General features: G+C 38.1%; 1 protein-coding gene across 2 annotated transcripts; it reads left to right on the top strand.

Moving 5' to 3' along the window:
• Nucleotides 1-449: 449 nt before the first annotated feature.
• NAA30 (N-alpha-acetyltransferase 30, NatC catalytic subunit) lies at nt 450-26544 on the top strand. 2 transcript variants are annotated; one of them, XM_074393894.1, is made up of 5 exons: nt 450-585; nt 850-1630; nt 6818-6941; nt 9562-9617; nt 10109-17775. In XM_074393894.1, the coding sequence occupies exons 2-5, from the start codon at nt 851-853 to the stop codon at nt 10124-10126; spliced, it is 978 nt and encodes a 325-aa protein (XP_074249995.1). In that variant the 5' UTR covers nt 450-585; nt 850; the 3' UTR covers nt 10127-17775. The 2 variants fall into 2 exon arrangements, with proteins under 2 accessions (XP_074249995.1, XP_039325225.1); XM_039469291.2 differs by lacking the exon at nt 10109-17775 and adding an exon at nt 19761-26544 and having other exon boundaries at nt 455-585.
• Nucleotides 26545-27601: the final 1057 nt, after the last annotated feature.

The following is a 27601-nucleotide window of genomic DNA, read 5'->3' as shown; positions in this document are numbered from 1 at the left end:
TGATTTGCTCCATTTTTAACCGCTGCTCCCTCACCCTCCTCGTCCCTCGTCGGGGCAAACATGAAACGCTGTACAGCTTTAAAAGATATTTTTAGGTAACTCGTAAACGGCTGGTCCCACAGGCCCCGAACTCCGAGTGGGCGGTGGACTCGAAGCAGGGAGCTCCCGCCGGGTCCATCCCTCCCCGGCCCCGCGTGGCAAGCACCGCGGGTTGCGGAACCCCAACGCCGAGAAGAAGGGTTTGGGAGCCTGTGACTCCAAAGCCCTCTGCAACTTCCCGGCCCCACAGCCCCACCCACCAGCACGCGGCCCTCCCGAGAGAGCGCCGGAGACACCTCCGTCCCCGCCCCTCCGCAGCTCACCTCCCTCCACGCCCCTCTCCCTCGGTCTGGGCAGCCGGCAGGCAGGGAAGTGTCGTAAAGCCAGGCCCAGGAAACTTTACCCGGGGAAACAGCCGAGGCGCTTTACGGCGACGGCGGCCGAGCGAGAGCCTTGGCGGCTGTGGAGGCGGCCGCGGCGGCGCAGGAGGCGGCGGCGGTGGCTCGGGGAGAGGAGTGGTGGCAGCGGCGGCGGGACCGGTGCGGGGTGAGCCGCGAGGAGGGGACGGGGAGGGGCCGCGGGTGACAGGGCTGGCGGGTGGGCCCGGGCGGACGGGGACGGTGGCCGGCCGCGCAGCGGGGCGGCGCTGAAGAGCGGGGGGGGCGGCGCGGAACTGGGGGGGCCGCTCCGTGAGGGACGGTTTCTGCCTTTGTTCCCCCCGCCGCGGCCGCCCCCCGCTCGCCGCCCCCTTTACCCCGCGCTCGTCGGCCGGGTTTCATGGCCTCCCCTCTCGGTCTGTGTCGCTTCTAGGATGGCGGAGGTACCGCCTGGGCCTAGCAGCCTCCTCCCACCGCCAGCACCCCCGGCCCCGGCGGCGGCCGAGCCCCGCTGTCCCTTCCCGGCCGGGGCCGCCCTCGCTTGCTGCGGCGAGGACGAGGAGGACGACGAGGAGCACGAAGGCGGCGGCGGCGGCGGCGGGAGCCCGGCGGGCGGCGAGGCGGCGGCGGCAGCGGCCAAGGGGCGTCCGTGCCTCCGCTGCCCGCAGCCGCCGCAGGAGCAGCAGCAGCTCAACGGAGTGATCGGCCCCGAACTGCGGCACCTCCGGGCGGCCGCCTCCCTCAAGAGCAAGGTCCTGAGCGTGGCCGAGGTGGCCGCCACCACGGCCGCCCCCGATGGGGACCCCAGAGCGACTGCAACAAAAGGGGCCGGGGTGCTCTCGGGCGAGAGGCCCCCTCGTTCCCTCCCTAAGAACGCAAGAACTGCGGTCCCCGGCCCGGCGGAGGCGGCGGCGGCGAGCGACCCCGCGGCGGCCCGCAATGGACTGGCCGAGGGCCCCGAGCAGGAGGAGGAGGAGGAGGAGGACGAGCAGGTGCGGCTGCTGTCTTCGTCCCTGACCGCCGGCTGCAGCTTAAGAAGCCCTTCGGGCAGGGAGGTTGAGCCTGGGGAGGATCGGACGATACGATACGTCCGATACGAATCCGAGCTGCAAATGCCCGATATCATGAGACTGATCACCAAAGATCTGTCCGAACCCTACTCCATTTATACCTATAGATATTTTATCCACAACTGGCCACAGCTGTGCTTCTTGGTAAGTGGATAGAATGGAAAGAGGGTGAACCCAGCAGTGATCTAGACCGCGCGGGGCCGGGAGTGAGGGCCGAGAGTGTGGCAGTGGCTATCTCCTGCTGCACAGACCGTGGTACATTATGTGACGTCAAGTGCGTGTACACATTTCCTAGTTATTTAATGAAACTGTTCCGAAGGTAAGACTTCGTGATTCGGGTTGACGTGACAGTAGTAACAGCGGCAAGCCTGTATGTTGGCTTGTTCCACTGGGGTGGGGGTCTTGTTTACATTAGATTATAATCGTGTTTAACTGTCTTTCATTACCCGCCCTCATCCTCAGACACTTTACAGTCATTTAATTTGAACATGGTTCTATTTGGATACAGGCCTTGTTAGTCTCAGAATTAGAACTGTAATCAGGGAAGAGTGTATGCATAAACATGTTTTGGCGAACATGAATGTCAGCAAACTTGGTGTGGCCATATTGGAGAATTAAATCATAGAAGCATTTTCAGTAATTAGGGAGATTGTTTGCTTTTACTTCAACGGGACAATTGACGGTTGTAGCCAGCCTGCTTTCTGGTACTCCATTGCAGAAAGCGCTACTAACACTTCTGGTGGTTGAAAGACTCCTGAAACTTGAACAAAATACTCTTTTGTGGAATGTAGAAAACTTAAGTGTGAAATTGTTACCAATGTGATTTTTTTTTTTTTTTTTTTGATTTAAGAAACTGTAGATGTGGCTAAACACTAGTAACACTGGCTTGTGTAGAGTATAATTGACAATAATGTTACACTTAAGTGAAAGACTTTCGGACAAACAGTTTTAAAAAATTTACATAGTATTGGCAGTACCAGTAATTTCTTCAAAATAATATTAACCAACTTCAGTCTGTATGAACCCTTTAACTTAAATGTTGACTGCGGGTGTATGCTTTGTACCATGTGCTTACAAGCATATTGTTTCTGTTGAATTTTACTAAAAAGATGACATGCTTTTAAGGAATATTTTATATGTGAAGGGAAGAGCCACCATTACTTAATGTTTTAGCATTGGCTTAGTTTCACTTAGTAATTCCCTTCAAGATATTTTGATAATACTTAATTGTTTTTTTGATTCTCTAACTTGGTGGTAATTTGAAAATATAACCTGGGTATTGTAGATAATGGTAGTTCTATTTTCTGTTTTAACTTTGCTTAAACTTCAGTACATTTGTTTAAACCGTGGGTACTATTTTATATTCTTGAAAACTGCTCTTTCAGAATTCTAAGCATTGTATCAGAATAGTTCTAAGACGTCTATATCAATAAATAGGAGAAAATGATTTATAGCACTATTATAAATGTCATATCAGATGCTACTGTAATTGCTGAAAATTGTAGATTTAATTGTAAGTTAAACCACAGAAGTAGATGATTGAGTCACATTTTAAATTGAAGTAGATGTTTTTCTGTCCATTCCAGGAACTAGTTTTGTACATGATGTTTAGCCAGCTTTTGAGTCCTGATATTTACCTAGGCCTCTCTCAGCTTGTCTGCCATTTTAGACTCTGGTCAACGATATTAGTAAACTTTAGTTTTTATTTTATGTAGAACCCTCCCAATTCACCAGCTGTGTGTATGTTAGCTTTTAGTAGCTCATGTTTGTTTAATAAATTCTGAATATCAAGAAATTAAGGCATGCATAAGTGGTTGACCTGTAAGATTTACTGGTGCAAGTATGAGTCAGGAGGTATTAAACAATAACATAACAGTAGTTAAAAAGCAATCAGACCATTTAGAACTGAAGCCTTTGTCTTGGCATACTTTTAAGTCTCCCATAGAAATTATTTTTAAAAAAATACAAATGCGTAAATGTGTATGTTTATTTTAAACCTTATCGTTTTAGAACTGAAAGGGATCCTAGAGATAATCTGACCTAACTTAGGTTTTGTTTTGTTTTGTTTTGTTTTGATTGAAAAAAAATTAAGGACCAAAGTGACTTAAAATGTTTAAATCTCCAGATATTTACTGACAAGAGTAAAGCTAGAACCCAGCTCTCCTGGCCTCTCATTATGGTAACAAATAACCTGAAAAATGACATATCCTTGATCTATTCAGTGAAGATTGTCACAAAGTTACCTTCACAAGGGGCAGTTGCCCTTACAAACATCAATTTCAATAGATTAGAAACCTCCAAAATGTTCCTGTTTTCCATGGATAACCTGCAATGGGTCAGTGGAATATATGGGATTGGACCTTACAAAATTGCCAATACTTGATTGACTAACAAAAATGACAGCTTATTATCATTCTTCCTAATTGTAAAAGATATATTTAGAAAAGTACAATACAAATGTAAGACACTTTGAGTTACTCTGTAACCACTTTATCTTTACCTGTTTTCATAGTAATCTTTTCAGTTGATACCTTTTTGAAGTTCTTAAACTTACTGTCAACAATGTAACATAGTACTTCCCTTTATTTGCTCTAAATTTAACTTTTTGGCTTCCTCCAGTTTTCTATTTGTAGTGTTCCAGAATCTGGGAATCTCTCACTTTATTATGTTTTTCATGGTTTATAGACTGACAACCCTTTGGCCCTGTAGTGTTAAGTCTTCATTTTGACAGGGATTTTTCAGTTCCCATCCTTGAAAAAACACATTTACTAGCATGAATTCTAAATGTATTTGCAGAGCTTTTATTTGGAAAAATTGACAAGCAATTTAGTGATTCTTGTACCATATATTCATGAGTAGTTTATCAGGAAAAAAAATACAGCATTGGTCTTCTCTACCAATATCATCATAATGGTATATGATATATTGGACTTTTTAGATAATGTATATACCTTGATTTTTGCTCCCACAGATTCTGAATTAGGAAGAAATCAGGTCTTAAGAATGAACTAATATAATGTTTTGTTTTCTTATTCCATGCTCAAAGGACAAAGATTTGTTTGAAATTCCTGTTTGGGTTGAAAGTACTGTCTGGTTGTATTGTGTTTAATGGTTTTAATTTTTCCTCTTTTGCAGGTGGTTTTATATAAGGTGTAGCTGTTCTATCGTTTATATCATTGGTCTGATAGAGGTTTTCATTTCACATAAGCCTAGTTTATGAGGTCATGCCAAATTTTTTCTGGCCCTTTTAAATATACCATTTGGTCTGTGATTATTTTATGTATGTTTATATATTTATATATATAGCTGTATACACACATAAATATTTGAAGTGAGTTATTTTCAAATCAGAAAGCTTTCAGAGTTAAGGCAATTTTTGTGCATACTTTAGGTCTTTAAACAATTTTTTAAAAAAGATTGATGTGAGGAAAAAAAGAAGAAATAACAATTTCAAAGGTTCTATTGACCCAAAAGAGTTTTGGAATGTGTGATAAACCAGAAATGAATTAGTGTGGGCTGTTGAATTTCATACTCCTTCAAAAGGATTTTTCCGACCTAGTTGAGGTTTGCATGAAATAGATTAAAATGATCTTGCCTAAAAGATTTCTTCACAGTTAAAAGAAGGGTTTTTAATCAATTTACAGAATGACAGACTAAAAAAGTCACAACAAATTTATGTTAAAATATGTATTAAGTATAAATTGGACATTACTTACTAATTTTTTTAACTCATTTCTGCTTGTTGTTGAAATAGTTCTGGAAAGTTAATTTATGGAAATCTTTCTACTGACACGTTATTTAAACAGTTGGAGGTTTTGCCCTATTTATATTTACCAGAAATACCCTGTTACTAGAACTTTTTTTAAAATCAGCATTGGAATTTTGAAAAACATTTTCAGTAGCAACACTAGAAATCTTATGAAAATGGGGGATGATTAGGATTTAACATGTAGCTTTTAATACTCTGGAAAGCTGTACATTTTTGTTAAAACAAAGTTCTGTAAAAGTGAAGCTTTTAACATAAACCTTTGATTTTGAACTATACATATTCTGAGAGCTTTATGACAGTTATTCATACTGTCTGGAGTATCCTAAAAATGAGATCATGGTATGTTTATGTATATTAGCAAAAACCTCTTAGGTATGATCTAAGCAATACCTTATAAACAGTGCTTTTTCTGAAAATTTTTATTTTTTCTGATCAAAATCTACCATTCAGGTATAAACATGTATTATATTCAGCTTTCACTAAAATATTAATTTTATTTTTATTTTTCTCTTTTATTGAGATGGGGTCTCATTCTGTCACCTAGGCTGGAGTGCAGTGACATGATCTGAGTTCACTGTAGCTTCTGCCTCCCTGGCTCAAGCCATCCTCCTATTTCAGGAACTACAGGTGCATGCCACCACACTGGCTAATTTTCATATTTTTGGAGGAGACAGGGTTTTGCCATGTTGCCCAGTCTGGTCTCAAATCCCTGAGCTCAAGCAGTCTGCCCACCTCAGCCTCCCAAAATGCTGGGATTACAGGTATTGGCCACCATGCCTGGCCATTATTATTAAATTTAACTGAATATGTTTGAATTTATATTGTGCTGATAGGCAAGTTTTATAATATTTTTGTACTAATGAATAGACTTTATGATAATTTTGTTTATGTATTTCTTCTTCCAGAAACTTACGTCTTTGTGGCAAATAACTGATTATAAGCACCTTGTATGTAATCTTATAAAGTACTTGAATGTTTACCTGGAAATCTTGTCTTTTTTCCTTTTGTTTGTTTTTTTTTTTTGAGACGGAGTTTCACTTTTGTTACCCAGGCTGGAGTGCAATGGCGCAATCTCGGCTCACCGCAACCTCTGCCTCCTGGGTTCAGGCGATTCTCCTGCCTCAGCCTCCTGAGTAGCTGGGATTACAGGCACGTGCCACCATGCCCAGCTAATGTTTTGTATTTTTAGTAGAGATGGGGTTTCACCATGTTGACCAGGATGGTCTCGATCTCTTGACCTCGTGATGCACCCACCTCAGCCTCCCGAAGTGCTGGGATTACAGGCTTGAGCCACCGCGCCCGGCCTGTCTTTTTTCCTTAGGCTTTAATAGTAAGCATAAAAAATTCACGTTCAAAAGAATATTGAGAAATTTTGAATAGAACATTTGAAGGAGTTATGGGATTTGGAGTTTTGAAATGTCTGTGATTGCTCTCTTGCAAGCGTTTCCATTATCTCTTTCCCTGTCAAAAATGCTGATGAATGGTTGGTGGTGGTTTTCTCTGAGTAATTGTACAGTACCTGATGGTGATGTATTCTTCCTGACTGTTTGTTTATTTTTAAGGCCATGGTAGGGGAGGAGTGTGTAGGTGCCATCGTTTGCAAGTTGGATATGCACAAAAAGATGTTCCGCAGAGGTTATATAGCCATGTTAGCCGTGGATTCCAAATACAGGAGAAATGGCATTGGTAAGAAACATACTATTTCACAGAAGGAGTGCCTAAGCTACTTTCGTTTTTGTGGTTTGAAACAAAAGACTTAAATGTAAATATGTGGAAATGAAAGTGAAACTAAGGGAAGAAAATTAAGGTGGTTTTAATTTTTAATTTCAAAATGCTATTTTTTAAAAGTTCTTAAAATGAAATTTTTTTCTCAATGTTTTGAGAGTTTTTCTTTTTAACAAGTAGCTGAGATCAGTTTTCACCTCCAGATTTTTAAAAATCACATTCAGAATGCTTTGCATTATACTAAGTACCACAATAAATAAATACTGCTGTTTATAATTACATTATGACGGTTCTTCATCCCAGCCTTCAAGCACTTCTCTGTATTTGCGTTAAATGGACCTCAGTCAAGCCAAATTTATGGAGAAATTGTTATCATTACTTGGTGCTAGTCAACCATATACTGCAATTCCGGAAGGATCGGGAGACGAGAATTGATTGTTTCTCGTAATTCCCAAACTTGATTCTTTGTTGGGGGTCTACTTTTCCTGACATGTTTAGTTAATCTAACACTCATGATTTATAATCATTGGAATCATCTTGGTGGTTTAAAAACATATATTTAGGCCCCTCGTCCTGAGAATCCTGTTTGTCAGAGGTGGGGTTGAAGCTTTCCAAGGTGACTGTGATACAGGCATGATTAAGAACCACTCTTCTAGTCTCTAGGACTTACTGGCTGGCTGTTCATGATGGAGGATTGGGTAGACAAGCGTTTGTCTAAGCATGCTACATTTTGTAATGTGCTTTAGCTAAGCATTCACAAAAAATGTTTAATACCTGTACCAGTATTTAATCATTAGTAGTTCTGTCACTTTTATCTTTTTTAAAAATATGTATGTTACTGTCCAACCTAAGACTGTCTCACACAGTCCTAGGTCTCATTAGAAGTAATTATAAATAGGTTTATTTAATATGTTAGGTTTAACCAACTTTATTACAGTTTTACAGCTTTCCACTAAGATTTTTAATGAGTTGGGCTTTTTTTATGGACCAAGTTTGAGCCTTTGATGCCTTAAAAAGCACTGATAAGGACTCATGATAATTATAGCCAATTATTCAGCTTGTTTGGAGGGCAGAAACCAGTGGCTTTAGGGTTGCATCCTGGCCTTCAGACTTACTTTGTTTGGGCCGTAAAATGCACGCATACTCATATGTATGGTTTGGAAATGATAAAAATTACAAAAATAAAAACTCTTTATTTTATTTTACTATTATTTTTTGAGATGGAGTCTTGTTCTGTCACCCAGGCTGGTGTGCAATAGCATGATCTCAGCGCACTGCAACCTCTGCCCCCAGATTCAAGCAATTTTTGTGACTCAGCCTCCCACACAGGTGTACACCACCATGCCCAGCTTATTTATTTATTTTTTTGAGATGAAGTCCTGCTCTGTCGCCCAGGTTGGAGTGCAGTGGTACAATCTCAGTTCACTGCAGCCCTAGCCTCCCATGTTCAAGTGATTCTCCTGCCTCAGCCTCCCGAGTAGCTGGGATTATAGGCACCCGCCACCACACCCAGCTAATTTTTGTAGTATTTTAGCAGAGACAGGATTTCACCATGTTGGCCAGGCTGGTCTCGAACTCCCAACCTCGTGATCTGCCCACCTTGGCCTCCCAAAGTGCTGGGATTACAGGTGTGAGCCACCGCGCCCAGCTATTTTTTAGTAGAGATGGGGTTTTGCCATGTTGGCCAGGCTGGTCTTGAACTTCTGACCTCAGGTGATCCACCTGCCTCAGCTTTCCAAAATGCTGGGATTACAGGCATGAGCCACTGTGCCTGTCCAGTTTTTTGTATTTTTAATAGAGATGGGGTTTTGCCATGTTGGTGAGTCTGGGATAGAACTCCTGGCCTCAAGTGATCTGCCTGCCTTAACTTCCCAAAGTGCTAAGGTTACAGATGTGAATCACCGTGCCCAACCTAAGAATTTTAAAATAAAATTTGTTTTCTCTTGAAATCAGATTTGGCAAATTTTTTGCCTTTTAATATACCAGATATATTTGACTCTAGGATATGTTTTGGTAGACATTTGTAGACATACCACTGACATCATTGGGAGTGCCAGACTTCATGGTGTTAAGTGTAAAATTTATTAGGAACCGACCTAGGGTCTTGGGCTCACTGTGGGTAACAGCAGTTCTGATGAAGTTGTCTTGTGCCTTGTGTCCAGGGAAGCTTGGAAGATCTTTGGTGAGATCAGCTTGGGTTATGCAGTAAGTTCTGGCCAACTCAAAGGAGTTCCTGGGTTGTTCTGGCCGTCCCATATCTTGTGTTTTTCTTTCCTTTTCCTCCTACATTCAAAATTAATAGAACAGACTCCTGCTTGGGGCAAATAATTATGTCTGAGAAAAAGGAGTATATTGGGAGATACATCTTTCAAGAGGAAACGTACTGTTAAGTATAGGTTCTGTTGGCTTCTTGTAGCTTCTTGCTAAAATTTCTCCCATTTATTCTGAGATAATCTGTGTATCTGCATTCAGGGTAGAAACCAGCTTTGGACATTTCTGTGCTTATAAATATTATAATTTAGGTTATCTTTAAGAAACTAATTATATTTTTCATTCATTAATACTCAGATCTGTATTCCAGGTACTAACTTGGTTAAGAAAGCTATATATGCCATGGTTGAGGGAGACTGTGATGAGGTAAGTCTCTATAGATGTTTTCTACTTTTTATTTGGGTGTTATTCTTACTGGATATTTTTTATAAATATTTTCTTTCTTACTGCGGATTTCATTGCAGTGTTACTACACAAATGCGGCCTGTGGGGAAAATTATATTCCATTTAAAAACAAATGAATTTTTGACCTAGAACAAATGGTAATATAATGGAGCTAAAATTTCTTCAAAATGTGAGGGTGGACTCTTAGGCATTTTCAGTATACAATTTTGATATTCAGAGGCTTTATCATTATTTATTTAAGGTAGGTCTTATTACAGACTCTTCTGTAATTTGCTTACGTATTGGCCTGAGTTTCTAACAATGGGAAAACTATCAGTCTATATGGAGGACATTTCACACTTGAAAATAATGTTTTCAGAATTAAATAACGACAATGTTGGGTAGGGGAAGACAACCACTTTTTAAGAGTAGAGCTATCTGTTCATTAACGTAAGAGCATTTTCTCTCTTCAGCTTGTTTGCAAGGTCTGATGGCAGATACAATTTCTTTGTATCCTACCGCACTGTGTTTCTACATATGGTAGGTGCTTGATAAATATTGGTGATGATTGGGAATGTTAACATTTACTGTTGCACAGTACAGAAGGGAACAAGCATAACTAGAGAAGTACAGATGTCTTTAATATAGCAGTAGTGACTAAGAAGGAGCAAAGTTGTACCAATAATTTTATGAGCAATATAAGTAGCAGTTGTCTTTATTATTAGAGGGCAGATGTGCCTTAGAGAATTCTCCAAATACGTGAAATTGGGTAACTTTTTTCAAAAGGTTGACCTTAATAAGTAATTTCTTTTAGTGACTTAAAAAATGGAGTTTTTTTGTACAAAGTTTATACACAGTCAGCATATATGATATGTGTGCATGTGTTTTTGTTAAAGTCCTTTCTGTCATTCTCACCAACTCTTCATCCATTTTTTAGAGATGGGAGTCTTGCTATGTTGCCTAGGCTGGTCTCCAGCTCCTGGCCTCAAGTCATCCTTCCACCTCAGCCTCTCAAAGTGTTGTGATTGGAGGCATGAGCCGCTGCTCATGGCCTATTGTTACTGCTTTTAAAAACGCCTATATTTGAATGTATAGTTTTAAAAACAAATGAAGTGATCCTTATTCAATAATTATTAGCAGTAATAATTGCTTTTTTCTTTTAACAATATCTTATGAATACGTTTCCATGTTAGAATACAGAAATTTACTGTTGAGTATTCTCAGGCTTCTCATTCACATTAGGCTGTATTCTGACAGATGCACTCTAAGTGGTGCTTGTATGAGAAGACTTACAGACATATTGGGTAGCACAGTGAAGTCATACTGGGATTTAAAAATAGCTAATTTTATTCCAAAGACATAATTCACAGTTGTCGAAGGATCTCACATTGTTCACAGCTTTTAATATTAAAATGTAAAAGGTGCAGTAGCCAAAGTCCTTTACATGACTGGTAACTGAAATTTTGAGGAGAGAATTGGATCAGATAATGTTCATGAGTATAGGTCCGTGTTTGGACCATAGCCACACTGCTTGTCAGCTCATCAGAAAAAGTCAGATTTCACAAAAGTTGCTTAACAGCTTGGAGAAATCTTTGGGGTAATAGGTCATGTTTTGATCTTCTGCCTAGTAGAGAGATTCAGTGAACAGGGGTGTTAAGAGTAGAGAGTGTTATGTTCCTATGATCAAACCTTTTCTGAGTTACCTTACTCAGTATCCTAAGTCACTACCTGTGCAGCAGGCTGTGCTTTTCCTTAACTTGTATGCTTTTCCTTAACTGATCAAATATTTGAATAGTGTTGGCTTTTCATAGAAAGTTCTCAGGAAGGCTAGGAAGATTTTTATTACACTGTTTTGGTCTTAAGGTTAAATTATAAATTGATATAATTTATGATAGAAAAACTTCATTTTGTCCCTAAAAATCTAATGCTGATTCATTCATTTTTCTTTTGAAGCAATGAATATTAATATTTAGACTAAAATGAGGGATCGCTTTATGAACTTTTTTCTTTTGTATGATTTTAAATGGATGATTTTTGCAGTTTGAATACCTCTGTCTCTAGATAAATAACTTTTTCTTGGTATAAAATTTTGCTTATCTGTGTCCAACATCATTCAGATGAATAATTTGCCATATGAACTCTTGTTTGCCCTTTGTAAGATCTGGTGGCTATTTAGTTTTCCTTTGTTAAAATACGTTAGTCTTTAAGACCCAATTCAAATACCAACAACTCCCTTAAGTTTTTCATGATCCTTCTGGACAGAATCGATTGCACTTTTCTCTTATTCTTGTTACTCTTTTTGTAATATTTAGTGTACTTAATTTTATTTGTTCAGTGTCTGTGCCTTAGCCACAGTGTGGGACAGAGATGGCTTCTTGTTTTTGCTGTATTCTTACTGCTTAGTCTGACATTTTTGTGAGAGTACCTGCTTCATAATATTTTTTGAATGCTTAGTTTTGTGCTTCCAGCTTGATGATTGTACCTCTCTCTCTCATTCAAGCACTTTTAAATTTTGACTTGTATTGTTGTTAACTTGTCTTTCTCTCTGAACTTTGAGCTTTCTAAAACAGCAATTGTCTTATTTTTGTTCACAGTAAGATTTTTTTTTTTTTTAAACAAAAGGCATCTTTGGGGTTAACGAAGTTGTTGAAATGCCTTTGAAATGATAAATCTCCAAAAATACGGTCATTAATGAACAGGCAGATACCTATATGCTTTCCCTTTCATTAAGTTAGACCAACCTTCCTTTCTTTTAAAGGGTCTAGAAATTTTGACAAATTATCTGAAAATCTATGGTAGACATTTGAGAAGGGTTATAAATTACAGTTTGTACTACTTAGGTTATTCTGCTATTTTTAATATTCTTACAAAGATAGAGATTTTAAAATCTGTGAACCTTTTAATAGAGATACATTTGGCCGGGCACAGGGCTGACGCCTGTAATCCCAACACTTTGGGAGACCAAGGATGGTGGATCACTTGAGGTCAGGAGTTTGAGACCAGCGTGGGCAACATGGTGAAAGCCCGTCTCTACTAAAAATACAAAAATTAGCTGGGCGTGGTGGCACATGCTTGTAGTCCCGGCTACTCATGAGGCTGAGGGAGGAGAATCACTTGAACCTGGGAGGCAGAGGTTGCAGTGAGCCAAGATTGTGCCATTGCACTCCAGCCTAGGAGACAGAGTGAGACTCCATCTCAAAAAAAAAAAAAAAAAAAGTTACATTTGGAAATCTCTAAAACCTTACTGTGGTCTCTGGCTCCTCCACTTCCCGCCAAAAAAAAAAAAAAAAAAAAAAAGTACATTGGCAATCTCTGTGAAATCTTACTTTGCATATCAAACAATTTTTACTTTCTATTCTGTTTACAGAATTTGTGACCTTGAGTCAAGTTTATATTGCTTTTTGTTGCTATTAGTCATTTTAAGTTCAGAGAATATTCAGCCAGAGTTATTAGTAATCACAGAATCGAAAGGTAGATAATGTTTTTCTCTAAATAATGCCGCATTGTTCCTAGTCTAATTGATGTTTTCATTTTGTCTTACTGTGATTTTCCCAACTTTTCATATCAGAATTAACATACGTTAAAACAGCATAGCTAAAATTTTTTTCATTTTCTATATATTTGGAGCTGACTAAAAAATTACAGCATCAAAACAAGAAACAAGTTGATTTGTTACTTCATGAATAAGAAATACATTGTCAGTATGCTGATCTGGCTTTAATTTGTTTACACTCCCTGCATGCTTTAGCTGCCAGATGTGTAGTGGCTAGGACAAGTATCTCAGGTTCATGTGTCGCAATAGAAGAAAGGATAAGATAAATATATAGAGAATGAATGAGTTTTCTATGATGTAGATTTTAAAATAGGATCTGTGTACCTAAAATCAACCTAGTTGGTGGCTATTTACATTTATGTACTTTTTTTCTTGAAGTAAATGGATTAGAATATGGACAGGTGATTGATCAGTATGATGAATAGTGCCTTGATTTCCAAGCCATCAATATCCTTAAAATCTTCATGTCTGAAAACTTCAAGGTTTTTTGTTTAAAAGAGCTTTAGGCCGGGCGCGGTGGCTCACGCCTGTAATTCCAGCACTTTGAGAGGCTGAGGTGGGTGGATCAGGAGGTCAGGAGTTCCAGACCAGCCTGGCCAATATGGTGAAACCCCGTGTCTACTAAAAATATAAAAATTAGCTGGGTGTGGTGGTGTGTGCCTGTAATCCCAAGTACTGGGGTGGCTGAGGTAGGAAAATCGCTTGAACCCAGAAAGTGGAGGTTGCAGTGTGCTGAGATCACACCACTCTTCTCCAGCCTGGGTGACAGAACAAGACTCCTACACACACACACACACACACACACACACACACACACACACACACAGTGTTTAGGACTGATTACTGTGATACGAATAGCCAGACATAAATGGTCAGAATACAGTGGAATTGGAATTTCTTAATGGAATTTACGTGTGTAGTGCCTTAGAATATTTTTAGTTGAAAATCATGTCAGCTAATTTTTGCTTATTTACATTAAAGACATTTTTCCCATTGTAAAACCATAATAAACATCACAGAAAACTTGGGAAACAGAAGAAGAAAGTTCACTACCTACCTTTCTAGAGCATTGTATTAATTCGTTTTCACGTTGCTGATAAAGACATACCTGAGACCGGGCAGTTTACTAAAGAAAGAGTACCACATTGGATTTACAGTTCCACATGGCTGGGGAAGTCTCACAATCATGGTGGAGGGCAAGTAGGAGCAAGTCACGTCTTATGTGGGCGAAGAGAAGAGAGCTTGTACTGGGGAAGTCCTCTTTTTAAAACCATCAGCTCTCTTGAGACTTACTCAACTATCGTAAGAACAGGATGGGAATAAGTTGCTCCCATAATTCAGTTACCTCCCACCAGGTCCCTCCCACAGCACATGGGAATTCAAGATGAGATTTGGGTGGGGACACAGCCAACCCATACACACATCTGATTTGGTGTTTTCTTTCTATTCTTTTTTTTGATGGTTGCGTTTATTTTTAATCAGTTTCTTCTGTAAATGGTATGCTATGTGACTTGTTGCAGACTGTTTACAATCTGCTATTCAAACCCAAGACTTTACCTACAACCTGATTTATTTGACCTACCTAATGCTACTTATTTCTAGCAATATAAAGGTAATGCAAAAGACATTTTGGTAAATTTTAGATGGATAATGTAGTAGCTGACTGTATTTTGTATGATTAGAAGAATATAATAGATCACATTAGCACTAATGACTAAATTAGATTATTAGGAGCCAAGGACATCTAAGTTATTTTTTGAAATAACTTACATTTTTCTAAGTTAGAAAAGTCTAACTTAGAAAAGGTACAGTCATGCTTTTCCCCCGTGATGTAAAAGATTACTTTTCAGCTTTTTAATTAGCCTTATTTATGTTTATTTTGTATTTACTAATTAAATAGATATATAAATATATAAAACATTTTTAGTTTCACTGGAAACATTTCGCTGTGTGATAGAGGCTGCAGTGTAAAGAACAGAATACAGTGGGGTTAATTAAACTGTAAGGATTTTGGGTGAGTAGTCTGGCCTAATAGAACTGAGTATGAGAACCCTGGTTTCCATATTTATCTTCTGTCACTTGGCAGTTGTGTGATTGTAGGAAAGGCATTTAACCTTTCCCGGTCTTTCTCTTTGTCTATGCAACATGATGTTAATTCTGATCTTTTTTTTTTTTTTTTTTTTTTTTTTCCCCCCCGAGACGGAGTTTCGCTCTTGCTACCCAGGCTGGAGTGCAATGGCGCGATCTCGGCTCACTGCAACCTCCGCCTCCTGGGTTCAGGCAATTCTCCTGCCTCAGCCTCCTAAGTAGCTGGGATTATAGGCACGCACCACCATGCCCAGCTAATTTTTTGTATTTTTAGTAGAGACGGGGTTTCACCATGTTGACCAGGATGGTCTCGATCTCTTGACCTCGTGATCCACCCGCCTCGGCCTCCCAAAGTGCTGGGATTACAGGCTTGAGCCACCGCGCCCGGCCTTAATTCTGATCTTAAAGAGATGTTGTGAAGAGCAGTACTGTTGTTCATTCAGCAAATAGCAGTGAAGGGTTTCTAGGTGCCAGGCAAGTGCCAGCACTAAAGTTCTAGCAGTGAACAAGCCTACCCTCCAGGAGCTTCTAGCATACAGTATTTAAAAATAGTATCTTAAGCAGTAATGTTTTGTAATGGTTTGGCTTATCCTGATAATGGTGTCTTACTATTGCTAAGAGGGATAGTGAAATTTCACTGTAATATTTTTTCTCTGTTAAGTAGAATTCAACTCTGTCAAGTTTCTTTAGGACGAAAATAACCTAATTATCTTTTGCCTTCCTGTGTAATACTCATGCAATGTGGATTTAAACAGTAGTTTTATGCTGACTTTCTAATATAAATGCAAATTTTCTTTTAATACATTTATGAGAATTTAATTAAGAATTAATTTTAGTTAATTTATCCGCATTTTTCTGTTGTGTCAAGTAATTTTCTAAAGAATCTCTTTGTTTAGAACATACGAGTGTGCCAGGCAAGTCTTTACATTTTAACTAGGTTAGACCTTTGTGTAATTTTTTTTTCTATGTAATTGAGCTTTGTTTTATTAATCTGTTAGGATACAAACAAACTTGAACTCAGTTTTTAGCCACACTTCAAGTGTGTATTTGTGTAGTGGTGGTAGCCTCAGATGTGTTTAGAATATTTTAGACCGCTGAATATTAATGATGGTGGACTTAGAATCCCTTTCATCTTGTCTTAAGTAGGTTGGATGTTCCAGTTGCTACTTTGCTTTACTTTGGGAAATAATCAAGGGGGAGGTACAGTAGAGTAGTTACTATTAAGCCTTAGTTAATAATTGGACTCTCTTCTGTCCTTGCCCTACTGGTGGCCTTGAGCTTTATTCATCTGTAAAATGGATAACCACATCGATTTAATACGGTTGTTGTGAAAATAAAGCTATATAATACATGCAGAATGCTTTACATTGCACATAGTACAGCTCCAATAAATATTAGCTTTTATATTTTGAAATTGTCACTCTTTATTTCTCTGAAATCAATTCCAGGTTTTGAGTTGTGACTTTAGTATTTCTCATATTAAATTGCTTTGATTTAACATTTTAGGTATAATTAGGTGTTGGACCTAATTACAGAATTTCAGGAATTACCCAAGAGAATTGTTAAAAACTGAAAACTTGTATTGACCAGACTGTGGTGTTACAGACTGTAGTATGGCATACATTACTAGAAATTGAATTTGTGTGTGTGTGTGTGTGTGTGTGTGTGTGTGTGTGTGTGTGTGTGTATTTCGTTTCTCACTCTTGCCAGGCTAGAGTGTAGTGGTGCAGTCACAGCTCACTGCAGCCTCAACCCGCTGGGCTCCAGTTATGCTCCCTCCTCTACCCCCACCAAGTAGCTGAGACTATAGGCACACACCACCATGCCTGGCTAATTTTTAAGTTTTTTTTAGAGATGGGTTTTCACCACATTGCCTAGGCTGGTCTCAAACTCATAGGCTCAAGTGATCTGCCTTGGCCTCCCAAAGTGCTGGAATTATAGATGTGAGCCTCTGTACCTGGCCAAATTGTGTTTTTTTTAAGGACAAAGATAAACTGACTTCCCTAAACCAGTTTACTTTACAACGTTTATTTTAGGTTCTTAGGAGAGTATTTACTTGCTTGAGCTTGAACTATTAATTACTTCATTTTAGATATTTTAAAGTTTTAGATTTAACATTGATCCCTGCTGTTGTTGGGCTTACCAGCTCAGAGAGATGACATACCACTTAGCAAATGTTGAATAAGAATGCAGGCTGGGCGCGGTGGCTCAAGCCTGTAATCCCAGCACTTTGGGAGGCCGAGGCGGGTGGATCACGAGGTCAAGAGATCGAGACCATCCTGGTCAACATGGTGAAACCCCGTCTCTACTAAAAATACTAAAAATTAGCTGGGCATGGTGGCGTGTGCCTGTAATCCCAGCTACTCAGGAGGCTGAGGCAGGAGAATTGCCTGAACCCAGGAGGCGGAGGTTGCGGTGAGCCGAGATCGCGCCATTGCACTCCAGCCGGGACAACAAGAGCGAAATGCCGTCTCAAAAAAAAAAAAAAAAAAAAAAGAATGCATAGGAACAGTGCAGAGTGCTGCTGGGTAATATAAAAAGAAATGGACACTGTATCCAATCTGGAAGTGATGTGCTAGGGCCAAAAGATAGGAGGATAGAAAAGAGCATTCTTCCAGGCAGAAAACAAGTTTATTTGAATGGTCTAAGGTGGGAAAGATCATGGTAGGTTCCAGAAACTGAAAATTCTATGCTGAACATGGAAAGCAAGAAGAGAGAGACCTAATGCACAGCTGAAGATGCAGATAGAGGCCAATTTATTGATGGACCTTTTATGTCTCTTGATACTATTTTTAGATGTGGACTTTCTCTTGAGGATAAAAGGGAATCAATAAACAGTTTTAAGTAGGAAATTAAGAGCATCACCCTAACTTTGTATTTACGGAGAAAGGGAGACCTCTTGAGTTAGGAAGCTCTTGTAATAATTGTGAGAATTGGTGGCAGCTTGGACTGTGGTAGTATCGAGCATAGAAAGAAGAGGAACAGTTTGAGAGAGATTTAAGAGGGAGAATTAACAGTACTCAGTGCTTGGATGCATATAAGTGGTTGAAGAGGAACAAGTTTCAGAGGTGATTCCTGCGTTTCAGGTTTGAGGCATTGGTGTGGTGGGATGGTCATCCTGTTTACTGAGATAAGGGAATTGTGGAGGAAGAGCAGATTATGAGTTCAATTTTGGCTATAAGTTGAGGTACTTTCTTTTCTCTATTATTTGCATCTTCTTGCATTCGTCAGACTGTTTGATAGCTTAAGAAAGAACAGGAAGAGACCCATGCTTCACTTGGGCCTTTGTTTAATTATACTTTGCCATTTTCACCCCACTCCAAACACTTAAGGGTTATAACACTCCAACAGTAACTATGGCTCACTGTGTTGATAGTTCTCGATGAAATAGGCTGAGAATCAGTAGAAAAGGCAAATCGAGCTATGTGTGTAAAAGTTGGGAAGATGGGGTAGAGGGTGTTACAGAGGGAGGTAAAACTAAAATCACAGTTTTCAAAAATATCAATTATTCATTGTTTTCAGGGCCACTGGCTCAGTGGTAGTTCAGAAGATGCAAATGAAAATTAATACTATATGTTCCTCTTGAGCTTTGCTATTTAGACCAGTGGTTCTCAAAATGTGGTCCCTTGACCAGCAGCAGCATCATCTGGCAATTTAAAAATGTTAAAAATGTAGATTCTTGTGTTTCACTCCAAAAACTATTCATAAACTCTGTTTTAACAGGCCCTTCAGTTGATTATGACACACTCTAGCATTTTGAATACCTCTTGTCTGGATTCAGCAGACGTTCTTGGTAAAAGGCCCAATAGTAATTATTGTTAGGCTTTTTTGTGGACCATAGTTCTTTGTGGCAACTACTCAGCTCTGCCCTTGTATGGAGAAAGCTGCCACAGACATCATGTAAACAAATAAACATGGCTGTTTGACTAAAATTTTATTTACAAAACGAACAGCAGGCACATTTGGCCCAAAGTCTATAGTTTGCAGACTCTGGTCTAGACTCCAGACAAATAGGGTAGTTATTGCCAGGATAAATGACATGTTAATGAAAATATAGAAGTTAGAAGTCAATCTGAGTAGCTTATTAGAGTAATAATAGTTTATATAAAATAGTTTATTATTTTAAGGAAATAAACCAGTACTTTTTTTTTGATTGTTGATTTTTAAAATTTTCATCTTTAGTTATTTTACCTTTTCCCACTGGGAAATAATTAATTTTTGTTTTAGTATAAAACATACTCTCATTGCTAAAAATTTCAAACATCACAAAAATCAGGACAGAAGATAGATCTCCATTGATCCTCCAAGCCCTTGACCCAAATATAGCATTACAATTTTGATGACTGTTTTTGAGTTCTTTCTGTATATTACTGTTTTCACTATCAATTTTTTAAATAATATATGATTTTTAAAAAATTGTTTACTTGGTAAGTGATTTTTCAAATTATGTAATTATAACTTAGTTTCTTCTCATTTCTTTGAAGGTTGTTTTGGAAACTGAAATAACAAATAAGTCCGCTTTGAAACTTTATGAGAATCTTGGTTTTGTTCGAGATAAGAGGCTGTTCAGATACTATTTAAATGGAGTTGATGCACTGCGACTTAAACTGTGGCTGCGTTGAGAAACTGACATCAAGGAACAACTTTCAACCACACAGAGTCGACCTTTGCATGCAATGCAATTTGACAGAATTGCTTTGCAGGTGGATTTAGTAATTTCCATACAGCTCTTACCTGTCAGTGTCTCATTGAGTGTCGCACAATATTTGTTGCACTTTGGCATGGCGCATTTGTTCTGAATTAAAAGATTGTTTTAAACTTCAGGAGTTCTTTTGATACCAACAAGATGTGCCAGTTGATAGCCAAGATTTATGTGTTCATTTGCAAAGTCTGCTGACAATGTTATTTACACAGTGATCATTTTATCACAGAACCAGTGAATGGAACATAGTTTTTGTTCCTTACAAAAGCCAATGTGGATTGTAAAAGTCTAAGTATACTAACATTTCACACAAAACCTGCCCTAGTTTTCTGAAGGGGGTGAGGGAAATGCTTCAGTTTTAGGTTTTATTTTTTCAATATTAAATTTTCCATTCTTGAATATTGGTACCTCGGTGATTAGTGAATGAAAAAAATGTAGGGTGGGGTATGTCTTACAATGAGTAAAGGTAAAAAATTTTGTCTGCCAGTGCCTGTGTAGATAAGCATATTTGTCTTCATCTCTAGTTTTTGAATGCATGCTATCTTTTCCTTTTCTTCAAGGCCTTTGCAAGCAAACTGTTGTTTTTATTTAAATTCTAAATTTGATAATAAATTATTTCAGATTTTTATAATTTGGATACTTTTTTTCAGGTGAATGACAGAATGGTTTACGTTAGAAGTCCCTTTTTCCTTACAAGTTGAATCTACTTGTAAAATTGAGAAATGGCTCAAAAGAGATGAGAAAAGCTGATGGAGCTGGGAATTGCTGGGTTTTAGATGCACTTTTTCTTTTGAGAGTAAGGGAAGTTTTGGAAAAGAATAGAAAATTAGTGTAAATTAGTATGATTTTATTTAATCAGAATTAGTGCTATGCTGTGAAGAACATCTTTTACAAAGTAGCTGAATCTGTTTTTCCCACTTGATTTGGATTTACATCGCTTTCATTTCTTAAACTGCTTCACTTTAGGTTCTTGGTCTTGGACATAAACTTCAAGGTGTATTGTATCCATTTTAAGCTGCTTTATTTTATTTTCACTTGTATGAGCAAATTCTTGGGGGAGCTTTGCTTTTCTTCTGCCAGAAAAACAAAAGGGGGAAATGAAAATCTTTTTTTGGAATGAGTTCTATGGGTTTTCTTAACAGCCATCGTGTTTATTAGTTACATTGTGTTTTGGCCAATCAGTGCAGTGTAACAAATTTTAAAGTTAATTGCTTTCAATTGAGTCATTAAACCTGTGACAGATGATTTATTTAACTGGAAAGCCTAGGTACCCATAAGAAAAAAGATTCTCTGTGGAAAATGTTTGTAGGAAACTCTTGTTGTTGTTGTTTTCATTTGACTATGCTGTACGTCTGCTCCAGGATTTGGTTTGGAATATATTTTGTGGCTCTAATTACTGTATTTTTAAAAGCCCTACCTCCATTATAACAGTTGGTAAAGGCCCCTTTATGGGAAAGTTAGTTGCTTTTTTTTTTTTTTTTTTTTTAAGGAAAGCTGCTCTTTGCTCAGTATAGTGTTTTGAAGTGAACATGGTAACAAATACTTTAAAAATAAAGATACACAATTTATATTTGAAAATAAAAACTTTCTGCCGGTGGGATTATTTATAGTTCCTTATTTTTAAAGACAACTTTTTCCATTTTATATTGCTTTTGAAAGTTTAATGGGCAGAATGCTGTTTATAATAAAAATATGGTAACCAGACAGTACTCAGCTTTTCAGTATGTTTTTGGTCAGACTTCTTTTAGGCATTAGCATTTAGAAGAATACCAGCCACAGTGATGCTTCTGTTATTTAATATGAAGGAAATTGAACTAAAACATATTTATGTCATCGACTTTTATTTCACTCCTTTATATTGGACTTGCTGGTTGATATGTAATGGTTGATGAAAATATATTTGCTTGAATCACTAATGGGGACGGTTGTACAGTAGACAGATGGTAGGTCATTGGCTCAACTATTTTTGTGTTTTACTAGATTGTCAATGAAACCATCATACTGATCTTTTCCTCCAAAATTGCCGATTTGACTGAACTGATTGGGTGTTTGTAACATTACATTTGCTGTGTGACTACGAAGTCAGATGGTTGCCATATTTGGTGTATGTTGAATGTCACTGTATGCCTTATGTCTTTAATTGGGTATGCAAAAATTTTTTTACTTAAGTAATAAAATTTTAACCTCTAGCATGATAACCCAGCACCAACACTGAAAGACTCCATTTAGGTTGAAGTAGCATCAAACATTAATTGACTTTTTGATAATAGGCTCTTATTTTTCTTATATAAGCTTAAAACAGTTTTGTTTGAAATTGATAGCATGGGTTCACTTGGCTAAAACTGAGCAAAATTGGTGCAACTTTCTTTTAATGGGGTGCTGCCTCTTTAGGACTGACTGTACTATCCACTGACACTGGTTTGGCAGTTGGTACTGCTGAACATTTTTATACATGCTACCATGAAGCTATATATGTTAGTATTGAAGAAGCTAACGGGTATACTATCATTTTTGATGTGTGGGCTCATTATAATTTCCTGTACATTGGGATGAAACTACTTTAGCAAAGTCCACAGATCAGAAACTAGACAGTAGATTTTGAAGTTGAAACCAGCAAAATAAGAATAAATTACTTTTAAAAAGTTGATTTTAATATTTTCTGCCTCTTTCCCAGATTGCTCGACAAATCTATGTAAAGAAATTTGTTTTTCATGTTTTAACTTTACCTTGCCCTGTGTTATGGTACTGGCTGACATGTCTGAGACTGGATGTGTATATTTATTATGGTGTCTAAAAATCATGAAGTTCATCACTTTTCAGGAGTATAGATAAAATCAAATTGGTAGTGCATCAGAGTTACTTTTCAGTGCACCATGACATCACTAAAATGAGTGCTGTAATGTCACAGGGCTTTCAGGTTTGTAAAAACATAACCATAAATTATATTGACGTCAGATATGAGTTGAGTATCTATAAAATATCACGTGTATCTCAAAATATTGGACTGCTGTTTGACTGGATATTGCTGCATAATTTTCTTCTATTGTCCCATATCCTTTTGGAGAGAGAGATTTAATGGGATTTGAAATGTGCAAGCTGTCTAAATAAGATGCAGTCAAATAAAGTATGGTTAAGTTGTGTTTGCATTTTTCTTTTAGATATAGCTGTGTGCATTTTATGATTGGGTTGTTTCGCTTTTACCTACTAAGAAAAACAGCAACAAGCAATATATTCTGTTTCCCACTTCCTGCCTTTCATCTAAGAGTTACGTGAAAGAAGTATTACATAATTGTCATCATTGTTTTGTGTTGTGACACGTGAAAATAACAACATGAACTTGATTTTCCTGAAAGTATTCAGTTAGTCAACTCATACTTGAGATATCAGTACATTTTCTGTGTTCCTTCAAAAGTTATCTTTTTAGTCTGTTTCATAGCAGTTTATTTCTAAGACAGTTTCTATTTTAATTTGCTTTTTTTTGTCTGTACACTGCCACTCTCTGTAATGTTCTCCCCCGAACGCTGCCCTTGGTAAGACACCAAAGTAAAATGGAGCAATATCTAAAGAGCCTTTTGCCCCAGTCTTGTGAGGAGCTTTAAATAGTTGTGAAGGCTTCTATATGTCAAGATTTTTGGATTTAGATGATCTGTTTTAATCATTTAACTGCTAAATTACTTTTATTACTTTTATCATGCATGTCAAATCTTTATAGTAATGCTGTATAAGTATCTGAGTTTGTTTTATTTGGGCCTTATGTGGAACTCTAAATGCCTTGTAAATTCAGTCTAAAGTTTAAGTCTTAAAGAAGGTTCATACCAGTGTTTTCACACCTGTGAACATAGATCAGTATTAACCTGTAGCCCAGAGGCATTATGATAGTTATTTTTTGAGACAGAGTCTCACTCTGTCACCTGGCTGGAGTGCAGTGGCGCAATCCTGGCTCACTGCAAACTCTGCCTCCTGGGTTCAAGCAATTCTTGTGCCTCAGCCTCCTGAGTAGCTGGGACCACAGGCACATGCCGCCACACCCAGCTAATTTCTTGTATTCTTAGGAGAGACAGAGTTTCAACATGTTGGCCATGTTGGTTTCAAACTCCTGATCTCAAGTGATTTGCCTGCTTCAGCCTCCCAAAGTGCTGGGATTACCGGCATGAGCCACCACACCCAACCCCTGATAATTCTTTTTATAAGCAACTTTTAAAAATAATTTTAAAAATCTCATAAGCATATAGCATGGCTATTCAGAGCACTGCTGTCCAGTCACACTTGATTTGAGGGTAGATGTGTCCTCTTCTTGCCCCCCAATATGGTAGTTACCAGTCACATGTAGCTACTGAGCCCCTGAAGTATGGCTGGGATGATTGAGCTGAATTTGTAATTTTAATTAATTGAAGTTAGCCATACGTGGCTTGTGGCTACTGTATTGGACAGTAGAGCTTTAGATACTTGAAGCAGTAATAACAGGAAGAGAGTGTTTGTATAGGTTGAAATATAAAAGGGAAGGATGACAGGCCAGGTGTGGCTCACGCCTGTTAACACAGCATTTTGGAAGGCTGAGATGGGAGTTTGAGACCAGGCGGGACAACATAGCAAGATTGTCTCTGGAAAATCTTTTAAAATAGCTGAACTGTTGACATATTTTATTATTTTTTTTTGTTTTGTTTTTTGTTTTTGAGATGGGAGTTTCACTCTTGTTACTCAGGCTGGAGTGCAATGGCGCAATCTCGGCTCACCGCAACCTCCGCCTCCTGAGTTCAGGCGATTCTCCTGCCTCAGCCTCCTGAGTAGCTGGGATTACAGGCACGTGCCACCATGCCCAGCTAATTTTTGTATTTTTAGTAGAGACGGGGTTTCACCATGTTGACTAGGACGGTCTCGATCTCTTGACCTCGTGATCCACCCGCCTCGGCCTCCCAAAGTGCTGGGATTACAGGCTTGAGTCACCGCGCCCGGCCTGACATATGTTATTAATACAGTGTCTGACCATTCTCCACTGCACACCAACCACTGCCCTCATTATGTAGCCTTTCTGAGAAAAGCAGCCCTTTCAGTTTTCATTGTTGGAAGTTCCTTGGGTTGCAGAGACGCACAGACTAAAGTGCCAGAAGTTGTTTCTGATGAGACTTATATTTTTAGCCTTAAAGTATTTGTATAGTTGGCCCTAATAATTTCTCATTGTAGATGAATTTGAAATCATTTCACTTTTAAATGAGATTTGTCATCTCATGAGTGGTCAAATTGGAACATGGAGGTGTATCATATTTATAATTACTTTTTAAACCTCCAAGATCCACTTACGGGGATGAGGCCAAAGGTAAATATTACTTCTAGAAGAACCAGATTAATTTTGCTGTCTTCCATCACCATGGTGGTTACCCTTGACCCTTGCTGGTTATCTGGTAAGTGTAATTCATCAGAAGAGCAGAAATAGGGTCAGTAAACTCCTGGACACAAAGACAGTGCCTGGCTTGGTACAACCTGTTAACACTGTTGAGGAAAAAGCTCAAAACGTGAATTACGTTGGGAGCAAGTCAATGTTTCTGTGAAACAGACCTAGAAATAACGACCACTGAAGTGCCAAATTTATCTTCTAATATTACTATTTAAACTATGCAATATGGGGATTATAATGAAATAGATTTAGTCTAATTATATAAGGTTTTTATAATGCTGAGAAATAAGCTTATTTTTAGTTATGGATTTTTATGACTACCTCTGCTGTATGAATATCAATTTTCTAATACCTCAGTTTCATGAGAACTGTATGTACATTTTTGTAAATAAAATAATTTACCATATGCTAGGAAAAGGACTTGCTTTTAAAGAAATTGTGTAAAGACATTTGTTACTGGATGTGTTAGTAAATCAATTTGAAATATCTTAAAAACATTTATAAGACTTTTCTGGTCTCCTTGATCGAGGGATTTTAGTAAAAATATTTGCTGAGATTTGTATTCCAGGAAGCGTGTGCCATCACTTGTTCATTTACAACTGGAAAGATTTGTATGTCCTATGTTTTCCTTTCATGCCAAAGAAACCCTTTTTAAAAGCCAGCAGGTTGCACAAACCGAAAACAAAGTATTTTGCCCCTTAAATAGGCATTTTAAGAAGTTTTATTTCCTGGGATTTAAATATTGTGTAGAGGGAAAGCTAGTTGTACTAATTTGTAAAAATGCATGTATTTTTAGGAATGCACTGATTGCATTAAGGGAAGTACTGACATTTTTAAGGAACTGTGCTGCATTGAAATCCACAGTTGCATGCATGAAACTTCTAATGAAACTTATAAAAGTTTAAGATATAAAGTAATTGCTAAAAATTGTGAACTACTCAGAGGATGCAATGACCCGACATGTAGGGGATTGATCACTGTGATGTTTAGGCCAAGATTTCTCATGATTATATGTGATTATTGATAAATTTTAAGGGGCTGAACCTGCTGCCTTTATTAAACTTTGACACTTCTTTCCTTCCCTCCAAATTGTGGCTGTAAACAGTGACTCTGCACAGTCAGCGTTATACTTGATTTCTTTGTGAATGCAAATAAAATAAAATTTCTAAGTCCACCAAGTATTGACTTAACTAGGTAAATGTAAATTGATTTCAAATTTGTCTTTGGCCAAGTCTACTTAATAGCTTATGATAATTTGGAAACCGAGTACATCAATATGGTTGTGAGCATTGTGTTTAAGTCATTGTGGGATTTTTTTTTTTCATATTAGGAATTAATAATGAACATTCAAAGTTTATCCTGATGATAGTGGGCAAGTTTCTTAATTTCTCTGAGCTTTTATTGATAACTACCTGATGAGCTAATTGTGAAGAATAAGTGAGATAATTTATATAAATTATCTTAATGCCGAGTAGCCTAGTACATAGTAAACAAATGGTAACTATTAGTAGTATGTATAATGTAGTAATTTATATATAATTTTGTATTTTGCCTATTGAGTTTTACAGCATTATTTAAATGACAAAAGTTATCTAGGTATTATATTAGATCTTACAAAAATAGCCCAGACTGTAGGAAATGAAGAGAAAAATCTTTGCATTTCTAGTCTGGAGAATATTAAAATAGGTAGATAGAAGTGTAATGAACTCTCCATATACTTATAAATCAGGCCCGATGCCATGGCTAATTTGGCCCCGTTCATCTCCACCCACTCCATATGATTTTAAAACAAATCCCAGAGATTATATTTATCCATCAGTATTTCAGTACTTATCTCAAATAGTAAAGTCTCCTTAAAAAAACATAGTATCATCTCACACAAATCCTTAATCATATAACCAGTTAATGCTTCAATTTCTAGGAAATTATTTTTAATAACATTGGGATACATTCATGGAGAGTAAATATAATGAATACACAGGAGTGAGTCAAAAATGAAAGATTTCTGTTGCAAGGACAGTAGAGAGTAAGTTTAGAGGTACAGACAGATGATTAAACAATCAAGTGGAAAAGCAGAGGTGAGGTTGAGAGTAGGGGCTGTGTCCTGCATATCCCAAGTACCTAATGTTTTCCTATGTATGTAATACGTTCGTTGGGAGAAAAATGGAGCTGATAAATATGGCAAAATTACAGTGACTGAAGAATGACTTTTAGGTGAGAGGGGGTTGGGT

Source organism: Saimiri boliviensis, chromosome 2 (genome assembly GCF_048565385.1).
Source record: "Saimiri boliviensis isolate mSaiBol1 chromosome 2, mSaiBol1.pri, whole genome shotgun sequence".
Taxonomy (NCBI): Eukaryota; Metazoa; Chordata; class Mammalia; order Primates; family Cebidae; genus Saimiri; species Saimiri boliviensis.
Note: the sequence above shows the minus strand (reverse complement) of the source record. Positions and strands in the feature narration are given on the sequence as shown.

What these genes read in the sequence shown, in the direction of transcription:
- NAA30 (XM_039469291.2), top strand. Translation starts at nt 851, where the DNA reads ATGGCGGAGGTACCGCCTGGGCCTAGCAGCCTCCTCCCACCGCCAGCA. An exon ending in ATACAGGAGAAATGGCATTG is followed by an intron (nt 6,942 to 9,561) that starts GTAAGAAACATA and finishes TCTGTATTCCAG; the next exon opens with GTACTAACTTGGTTAAGAAA. An exon ending in TTGAGGGAGACTGTGATGAG is followed by an intron (nt 9,618 to 19,760) that starts GTAAGTCTCTAT and finishes ATTTCTTTGAAG; the next exon opens with GTTGTTTTGGAAACTGAAAT.